The 12589-nt window shown below is 34.7% G+C and overlaps 2 protein-coding genes across 2 annotated transcripts; both read right to left on the reverse strand.

Annotated features, from left to right (window-relative positions):
- Nucleotides 1-805: 805 nt before the first annotated feature.
- LOC145119774 (uncharacterized) lies at nucleotides 806-7389 on the reverse strand. Its single transcript, XM_079055503.1, has 6 exons — nucleotides 6868-7389; nucleotides 6123-6509; nucleotides 2994-3086; nucleotides 2873-2938; nucleotides 956-1040; nucleotides 806-822 (listed from the first exon to the last, which is right to left on the reverse strand). Exons 1-6 carry the CDS (start codon nucleotides 7387-7389, stop codon nucleotides 806-808), a joined length of 1170 nt encoding a protein of 389 aa, XP_078911629.1.
- A 518-nt stretch (nucleotides 7390-7907) lies between these two features.
- On the reverse strand, nucleotides 7908-9304 carry LOC145119776 (uncharacterized). The gene is made up of 2 exons (XM_079055507.1): nucleotides 8673-9304; nucleotides 7908-8448 (listed from the first exon to the last, which is right to left on the reverse strand). Exons 1-2 carry the CDS (start codon nucleotides 9302-9304, stop codon nucleotides 7908-7910), a joined length of 1173 nt encoding a protein of 390 aa, XP_078911633.1.
- Between the last annotated feature and the right edge of the window lie 3285 nt (nucleotides 9305-12589).

Below are 12589 nucleotides of genomic sequence, written 5' to 3' on the forward strand. Positions count from 1 at the left end.
TTGGTGAAGATGAACTTGATACTTATGAGTTTATTTCAATTACTGGATGATTATATTTGATTTTACTTGTGTTTGATATATATAAACCCGAGCATGTTTTATTTCTAGTTTATATTGCTTATAAATTAGATTTTATGTGTTAATTGATCATACTAATTGCATGAATCTATCCCATAATTGTTTATGATCATTAGATAATTAGAGTTAGGATTAATCACATCTTAGTTTAAGTAATTAAAGCTAGTGAATTTAACTGTGTTAGAGACCATAATTATTATTAATTTGTTCTTAGTTGCTTAAATTGATCATAGGAGAGTAACTCATATCATTCATAGTCCAGTTGTGCTATTATCAATTTGGTGTTTAACTGTGCATGATCATTGCTTTTTCATTCATAAATTTATAGGCCTAGATATTTTATCCTAATAGCTAGATAATTGGTAATCAATATAATCTATCCATAAGAAACCAACCATAGGAGAAAGTGAAATCGGATCCAGGCAGAAGTATTCTTTTAATTCTTGAAGTTACTTTGTTTTCGTTGCTTGCTTACTTGCTAGGTGATATTAATTTGTTCTGGTCTTGAAAAATCGGTAACCCCCACCCATAATAGTTTGTTTAATAGTTTTATTAGAAGTAGTTAATTTAATTAATTGAATTCCGTTCCTGTGATCGACACCCGACTTACCTGAGCTACACTATAATCTGACTAGGTACATTTCCTATAGGTGCATAGTTAGTAAGAGTTTGTTAGGTTATAAATTTAAAACTAATAGGTACTTTTGTGCACATCAAGGAACAACAACTATGTTATCATTTTTCCTGTCAAATAAAGAATAGTCATTAATACTTTAACAAAATCCATAACTACAAAGTGCAGAACATAACATTTCATTCCACTTTCTAGGGCTTGTTTTATCCATATAAAGACTTTTCTAGTTTACAAATATAGTACCTCCCTCTGTATGATATCCCTGAGGAAGATTCATAAAAACATCCTCAGACAAATCTCCATAAAGAAAAGCATTATTGATTTCAAGCTGATATAAAGGCCAAGATTTATTAACAGACAAAGAAATAACAACACGAACAATAACAATTTTTGCTACTAGAGAAAAGGTTTCTTGGTAATCTATTCCTTCTCTCTGGTTATAACCTTAAGCTACAAGACGAGCTTTATATCTTTCAACTTCTCCATTACGTTTATATTTAATTATGTACACCAATTTACAACCTCTTGGTTTTCTATTTTTAGGTAATTCAATAATATCCCATGTATGATTAAGATATAAAGCCTCCATTTCATTACTCACAGCCTCTATCTAGTTTGGGTCAGAATAGGCTTCATTAAAATTCTTTGGTTCGACAGTTTTCTTAAGATTAGAAACAAAACACTTATTTTCACTACTAAGAATAGAATAGTCAAGAGTACGTTCAATACCATATCTATGGTTTCCTTCAACAACATAATCACTAAATTTGACAGGCATACGAGACTCTCTCCTAGACCTAGAGGCCACTATTGACTGTCCTAAAGAAGGTAAGGTACTAAACTGACTACCTTCCTTACTTAAATCTGAAGGATTTAGCATAGTCCTACTAGATGAAGCCGTATGTGCCTCGCTAGTCTGGTTGTTAACTTGTGTAGTATCAAGGACAGTCTCATCCATTGTCTTAGCTGCACTAGAACCATCCATTTGGTGGTTAACACTAAAGTCATTCAGATCTATGTTATCATTTATATAATCTGAATTATTTAAGTCATCATAGGAAAAAGGATCTACTGGACCAACAAAATTAAAAAAATTATCAACGGTTGTTGACTTCATTTTAAAAGGGAAACAAACTCATAAAACTTCACATCCCTGGAAACAAATATAGAATTTGTATCAAGACTCAACAATTTATAAGCTTTCTTTTTCTAAAGAATAACCCAACAAAATACATTTTTAAGCCCTTTTAGAAAATTTATCTTTATTGTTAAGTTTTGTAGCAAACCATAAACTACCAAATACTCATAAGTGTTCAAAAACATGAATTTTCTTAAAACAAGTTCATATGGTGATAGGTCTTTTAAAACAAATGTTAGCATTCTATTTATCAGAAAAACAGAAGTAAGAACAACCTCTCCCGAATACTTAATACGAAGTCCAGATTGAAACAACAAAAACCTAACAACATTGAGAATATGTTTATGTTTTCTTTCCACCACCCCATTTTGTTGTGGTGTATAAACACAAGAAGTTTGATGAAAAATACCATTAAGTTCAAAAAAAGATTTCATTTTAAAATTCATGAACTCAGTTCCATTATCTGAATGAACAATTTTAATTTTAGAATCAAATTGATTTGAAAAAATGTAAAAAAAAAGGTAAAACAACTATAAACCTATTCTTTACTTTTTAAAAGATAGACCCAAGTAGCCCTTGTAAAGTCATCCATAATAATCAAGGAAACCTATAGCCTTCTCTAGTAGTCACTCTATAGTGTCCCCAAACATCCAGATGAATTAATTCTCCACGTTTAGAAGAACTATGAATACTAAGAGGAAAATACTCATGAGTTTGTTTAGCCTTATGACAGACATCACAAGGTGGAATGGAAGAATTATAAAAATGTAATTTATCTTTTAGTGAATTTAAAGCTTGTTCAGAAGGATGACCCAACCTACTATGCCATGTAAGTTTAGAACATAGCACTTAGCAATGTTAATTTACAAGAATTAATACCCAAGGGAAAATAATCAAGGTAGTACAATCACTTAGACTCTGTACTATTCTCCACCATCTTCTTTGATTTTAAAGTCTGAATTTTACAATTATGTTTATTAAAAACAACTTCACATTTTGTGTATTTGTACAATTTTTTTTACAGAAAGTAAGTTCGCATTAAAATCAGGAACGGAAAAGACATCAAAAAGTGTTAAGTTTTCTAAAAACTGTAAATTCCCAATTTTTATCAATTTTAGCAGAAGACCCATTAGGGTGTCTTACACGAAGATTTAGCTTAGATACATCTATAGTATCATGGAGAAGTGACTCAGATGAAGTCATATGTTGATTTACACATGAGTCAACTGTAACAACCTGTAATTTCAAATCAATGTAAGTTGAAACCTATTCGAATAAAAGCCTAAGCTACAATCGTATGCAAGTAAATCCATATCATAGCATTAATACCATATGAACTCGAATACCTTAAGGACATGTTTATATAAGTTATTTTATATACATACCTTGTAAATCATATTTATTTACAAGTTATGAACACTTATATTGAAACTATACATTTATAACTCAATATACAAGTCAAGATAAGTTAAGGAGTTAAAGTTTAAAGCACAAAATGACACACCACATTGAGTTCACGGTCCAAGAACATCTAGAATACTAATTTACGATCCAATGTTTAAAACCAAAAGGTGTTCACGGTTGGAAATCAAACCGTGAACCCTCTTAAAGGGTGCAAACCGTGAACTCAATTGGAGCAAAGGTCAAACCGTGAACTCATTAAGAAATGAAGGTCAAACCGTGAACTCATTAAAGAATAGAACTCAAACCGTGAACACCTAATTAGAATGAAATCAAACCGTAAACCCTTCACCAGTTGATGTTTCTAGACCGTAAACACTTCATTTTTAAAGTTTATAACCGTAAACCCTCTTCAAATATCTTCAAATCTTATCCAATTTAACTTCCCAATACGATAAGATACAGTTACCAACGAACATATCACATCACCACGTCATGAGTTTTCTTTCATATTTAAGGTGCAAATGAATTCATTTGTACATTCAACAACGTAAACATCTTCATTCCCTCTCAAATTTGCAATCCTTATTCATTTCATATGCTCTCAAGTATCAAAGTATTCACCCAGTAAACCTTCAAACTTCGTAAGAAAACTCAAGTCATTTCCCAGGAAATTCTTCATTATTAGATACGTTTGTTAGCACGTGTTCTAACCCGGAAATCGTCACTACCACATCGTTATCACCCAAGAACACACATACAAGGTGAGTTCATACCCTTGCGTTTTTACTATTTTTCACTGTTTAGGGGGGGGGGGGGGGGAATACAAGTCTAACACAAGAATATTGTGTTTACAATCAAATGATTTCTAAATATTTCTAAAACGACTTTAAATTACTAAAATTATTTTAAGAACAAATTACACGGATGGTCCTTTAGCTTTATAGTTTTTCCCTGATATGGTCCCTACGAAACGTTTTTCCCTGAGATGGTCGCTACGGAGTAAACTTTGCGTACAAAAAGTCCTTATGACTAACTTTGTTAAAAGATCCTGTTAAGTATATGTGAAAAGACGAAAATGCCCTTTGTTTTTATTTTTTTATATATTTTTTAATATGTTGTTAAATTGAAATAAAAAATGGGGCCTTCTCTCTCTCTCTCTCTCTCTCTCTCGTTATATCACTCCTTCTCTCTTTACCCTCACCTGTCTCCCCTTCCCGTTTTTATTCACCACCGGCCAAGGAAAAGGCTGCTAACCACCGAAACTACCCCTTCCTTCCTCTTTTTGTCGCAATCCAACTCCACAAACACTCCCTACAGCTGTTGTTATCCCCCTCGATCTCCGAAGCCCTGCCAGAAGGCTTGGTCGCCGGAAAAATGAACCAGAAGAAAGGAGTCGGTTGCCTCAGATCTGGCCCCCTCCACCTCCTTCTCCAGTCGAGTAGCATCGCCCCAAACACCTTATGTTTCTATTTTGCTCGATCCCCGCCTCCCCTTCTCCTTGCGTTCTATTGTCTGACAAAGAAAGAAGAACTGATGAGGGAGCTGCCGGAGCAGCCCCTTGCTAGCACCGTCATCGATGCGAAAACCACTAGTTGCCACCTTTCCCTCTGCCTACTCTGATTGACAAAACCACCGGCGACCATTCCTTCCATTTTCTCGACGGCTCCTTGACCGTTCGATCCAGCTGCTTTCTTTTCTCCTCGATTGGTGGTCGCCGGCGACAAGAAAAAAACCACAAAGGGTCGTTGGAGGTCTGCTGCTCCTCCTCGCGATTTGCTTGACCACCGGAGCTTCCCAATCGTCGCTTTCCATTCGTTTTTCTTTTTCTATGTCTCCGATCAGACTAAACGAGGAGCATTTCCCCAAAATTTGTGTTGCCGGATCTCTAGTGGATCTACAATCGATGCCTGAGCTAAGGATGAAGAAGACCGGAGAGAGAGAGAGAGAGAGAGAGAGAGAGAGAGAGAGAGAGAGAGAGAGAGAGAGAGAGAGAGAGAGAGAGAAAGAGAGAGAGAGACCATTCGTGTACAAAAAACAAAGGGTATTTTCGTCATTTACAATTATTTAACAGAATCCGTTAACACAGTTAGTCATAAGGGCCTTTTACGTGCAAGGTTTGTTCCGGAAGGACCATCTCAGGGAAAAAAGTTTCGTAGGGACCATATCAGGGAAAAACTATAAAGCTAAAGGACCATCCGTGTAATTTGTTCTTCTTTTAAATATGGTCAAACTCTTTTTAATGTTTTAAAAACTCTTTTAAACTTATATTTTTGCCAAAATCATATATATATATATATATATATATATATATATATATATATATATATATATATATATATATATATATATATATATATATATACTAGCCGTTTACCAGCGCTAAGCGCCAGACGGCAAAAAGTTTCTTTCGGAAGATAGTTTTAATGTGATGATTAGTTTCCTTTAGACGTGAGCTATTCATTGCGGCCATTTGGTAGACTATTTTGTGTCGAATAGTTCATTCCAACGCATAGTTTCTTGCTAGGTGCATGGTCATACAATACGACAGAAGTTGAGTCTACATTTGGAATTTCATCTAATAGTTCATACTTGATTTTACAATATATAAATAACAACAATCTGCAATCATGTAGTTTTGTACATTTATTAACATGTCCAATATATAAACTACACCAATCTGCAATCATGTTGCTTCATCTGCTAGCGCTACATTAAACATCAAATGAGCATCTAAGATACATATTTGAAGAAATTGTAAAATAATAAGTTGTTGATTGTACCTTGTTAATCACATAAAACTTCTTTGTACAAAACGTTTGATGTGTAGATTCCATCATTATCAAACGTTTTTTCAAGCGTTACTAATACCTTGGTATTGACACGTGATATTCCTCTGGACAACGCCACATAAAGTTGGCCATGTGAGAATACCGATTCTGGCAGATAAGCACCTACATTTGGAATTGTTTGTCCTTGAGCTTTATTGATTGTCATAGAGAAACTAAGCTGAATTGGAAATTGCTTTCTCTTTAGTTTGAATGGGAACATCTCATCGTCAGACGGGCATAGAGGAATTCTTGGTAAAAACACTCTTTTTCCAGCATATTGACCAACAACTATCTCTGCATCATCGAAATTTTGTTGGAAAGCTCGACATATCAATCTGGTGCCATTACATAACCCATTTGAAGGATCGATATTTCGCAAAAGTATTACAACCCAGTTTTTAACCGAAGATAATGAGGGGGTACACCACTAACATTTAGCGAGTTCAAATATTCCATCGGATATAAGTTATTTTTGTCATCTTCCGCTTCATCAAAACTGTAGTAAACTTTTTGCTCGCCATAAAATCGTTCGATCAACTTATTATTAATCTCATCAAGACTTTCATTTTTAGTTGACAATATCACCCTCGAAATGATAAATTTTGAATCGGCGCCGTTGGATTGCAAAGAAGGAAATATTGCATCAATCAGAGCGTCCACTGAATTAGGTTTATTAGTGTATGGAATAGACATGTTATCAGGTATACGAATAAAGGAATCGTCCAATGTTTCCTCATTTCCATCACCGACTCGTAATAAAAATCAGAAAACCATGGGTCATTTACCGCTCTCATGTTGATATTTAATCGAAGCCTTTTAACTGAAGCCCATAGAGGTGACATTCGTAAGCTAGAGTCCACAATTTGTGCTCGAGTGCCACGTCTCACGACCGACAACACTTGTCTAAAGTCACCTCCCATAGCCATTATCTTTCCACCGAAAGGGAGCTTCTCGTCTGTGATTTCTTGCATTGTCCGATCAACTGCTTCTACCGCCTGCCTCTTAGCCATTGCTGCTTCATCCCATATGATTACCTTTGCCCCGCGAAGTAGCTGAGCCTTCCCGCTTTGTTTAGTGATCTTGCACATCGAGTTATTATCAAGATTGCGGGGAATTCCAAATCGTGAATGAGCTGTTCTCCCTCCTGGCATGTTGTTAGCCGCAACACCTGACGTGGCAGTTGCAAGTGCAATAAGACCACGGGCACGAATATTAGCCAACAAAGCTTTGTACAAAAATGTCTTTCCAGTTCCATCGGGACCATCTATGAAGAACACACTCGGAATATTTTCATCCACATGCCTCATTATCTCATCATATGCAAACTTCTGTCTGGATTGAGAGAGTCCCGCGCAAGTAAGTCTTCATTTTCCACATTTATAGAGTATTCTTCTTGCACCTCACGATAACCTCTTGATTGTAAATCGATGTGTTCACTGACATTTGGAAGGTCGTAATCACTAAGCTTTTTACTCATAGATTCTAGGAAGACTCTAATGTCGATGAGGACCATATTTTGCACTCGTTCGGCACATCCATATTGTTTCCTATAATCTTCTGAAAGAGAATCATAGTGGTCGTCCCATAACTTGCGAACATTTCCTGGTTCACAAAAAATCAGCATCGTCGCAAATAACCTTCTAAGTGCGCTGGGAAATTGAAATAAGGAAGCCTCTACAAGACATTGTGATAAATTATCATCGGTCTCTATTAAACCTCTTTCAAGAGCTGCTTTTCGAAATGTAGGGTGTAATACACCATTGGCTGTGTATAAATCTTCAAAGCAGGTAGGCCCAATAATATGACATAAAAGCAGGCGTATGTATTATCTCTCTCCTTCAGCTGGATTAGCATAAACAAGTCGACCAATCATTGATTTATGTTCCCTGGTCCTCCAACAATGGTTGCTCCGACTCCATGTAAAATGTTTGGGAAAATCCTTATACAAATATTTTCTCGCATTGGAATCTTCTTTATTCTTCTTGAAATATGCCGTCAACATTGAATTTTTTCCTTTCTCCCTATTAACAATGTCTTCCATTCTGTCACCGTCTTTGAACCTAACCAACTGTTGATTCGGGAGATGTATTTGCAAGGCCATCACACAAGGGTGGAATTTTGAAAGAGGAAAGCTAAAAACTCGCCATAATGCCTCAGGAGGGGATACATAATGTGCGTCTTGAAACTTTCGTATCTCATTAATAAAAATATTTTCTTGGTCTTTATCAATATGGATAACTTGTTTGTCATGGCCCTTATAAACATATTTGAAGAGGTACTTCACAGACTTTATACTCGAACAAACCTCAACGTTGATATGACAATTAAACATCATTAACAACTTTGGGTTGTATGGAGCCACCCATCTGTTATCCAATGTTGTAAATCTTACATCACCTCAATTCCATTATTTCTCCTTCTATATAATGGATATGAGTCCGCTCCTTGTGATGTCTTTTCATTGAATTGCCTAGGATATCTGAAACGACATATTTTTGGCACACCCTGCATCCATGGACTTTTTTCTCATAAGCTACCACAAGGACCGTGCATCATGTGACTTTTGACAAGATCATGCATTTCAGGAAACCTTATTGGGTCGGGAATTTCCGCACACACAAGTTTGTCATAATCGTCTGGATTATTCATCTTATATCCAGGTGTCATTATTAAGAGGAAATGTGCATGTGGCAATCCACACTTTTGAAACTCTATCACATACACATATGACCCCACCACACCGATTATATGTCTATGGAATAACTGTACCTTGAGATCCTCTAACTTAGCATGAAAAACTCTTGCAGCAAGGTCCGGTCGATCTTGAGCTGACTGTCCATGCAATAACTCATCATCGATTTCTTTCCATTTCGGGTTGCACGTCATTGTAAGAAATATATCAGGCCTCCCATCATCTTGAACTAAAGCCAAGGCATCCAGAAATCTTCGTCGCATGTGACGTGGACCTCCAATGAAACTTGCAGGTAACACAACTCTTTGTCCAACCCTACTTGGTTGAGCCTCACCGACATTGAAGCAATCAACAACGCCCTGGTATAAATCGGATCTAATTTTGGTTTGGTTCTTTTCAACAAAAACCAAACGTGTAGTCTCAATCTTTATATAGGTATCTACTGCAAACTGCTGGAACAATCTCCCTCCCATCAAAATCACATTATCATTCGACCGTATCTGGAACTTGTAACAATAGTACTCTCGCATATTTACAGTATTTCTGCCTTTTTTTGAAGTAGATTCCGTGATACCATAATTTATGTTAAATATATAAATTAAATATCCATATATTTAAGGCAATATCTGTTACATGTTTTAAATATGTAAAAGAATGTTAAAGGCGTACCTTCTGAACCTTCATCATTGTCTTCATTGTCACTATGAATTTCATCCATGGCGACCCCATATCTTGGTATTTTAGGATGCCATCCAGACTCACCATTGGGAAAGAATAAAGGATACGACAAAGGATCATAACAACCAAAGTGAGGTTGAATTTCAGTTTTATAGTTAGACCTCCCATAGACAATAATACTTCTTTTATATGCAGTGATGTTGTCATTTCCTTCAACCCAAATACCAGCAACTTATGCAAAGGTGTAGTTCAATAGGGTGATTAATATGATATGTATAATAATGAATATGACACATTTAATTTTAAAATGAATAAAGATAAATGTTAATATTCACACCTCAGATGTGGTCGGCTTATTGTACACCCTTTGGTCAAGTTCCACCGATGCATTCAAAGTCACTCTATAATTATCAAGCGGTCCTAGATCAGAAAGACGTTTAAATGTTCTAACGTACGGATTCCAAGCAAGAATACGTGTTAGTTTTTGAATTATTCTTCTATCAACATTCTTCCAGGAGGATCTCTGTGATATTTCAACTTCACCATCATAGAAATACAACTGTAAATACCTCGATTTCTCATCCCTTGAAATTAACTGATCGATATTATGATAGAGTGTTCCGTGCGCACAAAAAGTGTAAACTCCAGAAGTCATATTGGCCAATTCTTCATCCACCTTTACACCCATTGATGCGAAAGAAAAGTTTGAGTTATACGCCCTTATATTGTACCTGAAGCTTTCTTCTAGCTGCTCTTGCCTTGTGAAGAGTTGGTGCAATTCTGTGGGAATAGGGGAGTATGCCAGTTTTGTCTTCCCACTGATGCAACAAAAGGTAGGGAATTCATATTGTAGTCGCTTTGCTCCACAATAAACACAAGGGTTTTGAGCCTTTAATATACGATGTTCCATACGGATGTTTTCGTAAACAAAATCATATGGATCCTCCTGAAAGGCGTATACTCTTCTTTTTGTCATCATAGTTCGTTCCTTTCTTCGTTGATAATATTCTTTATTATAAGTACTCGTCCTCTGAGCTGCACTTATAACACTCACAGAGGAATCTTCGTTGATATGTGTTTCGTTTCTCTCCATTGTAGTGCAACTTGTGAGTGTTGTAGGTTGACTACATCCTTCACCGTTAGCTATCCTTCTCATTTTGTTTTTCTCCTTTTTTCGTGCATAATAGTTTCTATTGTATCTTTTTCGATTTTCTATAAATATGTTATTTTTATAAATAGTCATATATTATAAATGCAAATATATACTCATATAAACGACATACCTTTTTCTATATCTATCGGGTTTCGGGAATCATCACAATTTTCGTTTCCCTTATCTATGGTACTCATTGCACACTAAAATGGAAATGTTAAGAATAAGCACATATTATATCATCAAGAATGTAACATTTTGTAATGTAGACCATGTGATTTAGTAGTCATGTATGTGTGTGTTTCACACGAATAAAAGTGCAATAAATAATATACTCTAAAAAATACAAGAAACAATTGTACGATACCAAAAACTTAAAGCCTTGTGTGATGTGATGGGATGAACGTTAACAATTTTAAAAGTCTTAACTTTTCATATATCCGATCTGAACATTAACAACTGTATACATGCTCATTAATTCAACAAAAGATTCTCACATGAAACTAATTTGTTGTTAGAAAAATCATGAAAAATTATTTTAACATTAATTTTTTTAGTTTTTCAGAAAGCAACACAACCATTAATAAATAACCAACTATACTAAAAACTTGTAATCCGAAAACACAATAGAAGAAACTAATACATACTTAAAAGAAAATTTCCATAGATATCCAAAAATTATTATATATCAATTCATAATCCAACACAAGAAAAATAAACCACACATAAAAAAAATTCAGCACAATATGTCTAACATTAATGTAGATCAACTATAAAAGCAACGCACTCGTAAAAGTTGTCAAAACTTCAAAAAAAAAAACACCACCAAATGTCTCACACGGAATTAAAAATTCTTCTAGGCATATTTATGATGTTAAATGCTTCCGGCATCCTCGGTTGGAACTCTACGTTGCTTAATTTGGTTGATATCAAAATGTTCACTGAAAATCAGATTAAAACTATTAAAACGTATTGATTTAGTTATTTTAATATCACTACAAGTATTATAATTTTCTAGAAAAAACTTACTTGAATCCAAATGAACCAATTTCACCCGAGAAACAAATATTATATACTTTCTCTTTATCGCATAGACAGTCTTCACAATCTGATGGCGTGTTCGGTCGGTTATATATAGTTTCATCTTTATTATACTCCCCCTATTTATAATCAAATATTTCCAAAGTCACCTAATTTTTTTTTAGTGTAATAATAATAATAATAATAATAATAATAATAATAATAATAATAATAATAATAAACACTTACGGCCCATCTTGGAGATATAAAGTGAACGAAGTTAACGTCATTAAACCATAGTAACGGGAATAGTTTCGCTTGCCTTTGATGATTTTTCCAACAATATCTAAAAATAGCGATAATTAAAAGGACAACTTGTTATTATTTTATAAACTTTAGAATGCTAAAAATATATATAAGTTATTAAATTTACCGATCATCATTTTTCTTTCTGTCCGATCCTCTACTAAACTTTTTATTGAGGGAACCAACGGAAAAACCGGAAACCATGATATGATAGCATCGGCCAAACGATTAAACCGTGTGTTATTGCTGATCTTAATCATCAAATCGCCACGTAATAAACTGTATTCTTGATACCTCGGATACTCAGCATAGGTTGGTTCGATTTGGAAATGGTTTAAAGAGAACACACCACCCAATAGATTTCCTCCATAAATAAAACGCATCATTTGTTGTGGAACAACTGCTAACAATTTCTCTCTCTAATAGAAAATGTAATATTTTTATAAACAGAATACTTATGATAAAGTATGAAAATGAAAATAAGATATAAATACTTTTTTAAACATACATTTTGATCAATGAGAACCATGAAGAGTTTGTTTGCTCTTGAGTCCCTCCAAATGAAATCCACACGAACGGGTGTCAAAATATACCACAAATGGTAGTTTAGTAACAATGAAAATGCATCAACGTAAATGTGACCATTCATGATTCTACA

The sequence above is a fragment of the Lactuca virosa genome, chromosome 6 (genome assembly GCF_052849685.1).
Source record: "Lactuca virosa cultivar CGN04683 chromosome 6, Lactuca_virosa_CGN04683_v6, whole genome shotgun sequence".
Lineage (NCBI taxonomy): Eukaryota > Viridiplantae > Streptophyta > Magnoliopsida > Asterales > Asteraceae > Lactuca > Lactuca virosa.

Bases quoted from the DNA above. Each gene is read 5' to 3' on its own strand.
- LOC145119776 (XM_079055507.1), bottom strand. From the start codon at position 9,304: ATGCGAGAGTACTATTGTTACAAGTTCCAGATACGGTCGAATGATAAT. The intron at 8,449-8,672 runs GTTTCCTGAAAT...ATTGGATAACAG, and splicing joins GAAATTCCCGACCCAATAAG to ATGGGTGGCTCCATACAACC.
- LOC145119774 (XM_079055503.1), bottom strand. From the start codon at position 7,389: ATGAGGCATGTGGATGAAAATATTCCGAGTGTGTTCTTCATAGATGGT. The intron at 3,087-6,122 runs GTATTAGTAACG...TTGAAATTACAG, and splicing joins TATCACGTGTCAATACCAAG to GTTGTTACAGTTGACTCATG. The intron at 2,939-2,993 runs GTAAGACACCCT...GGGAATTTACAG, and splicing joins TATCTAAGCTAAATCTTCGT to TTTTTAGAAAACTTAACACT.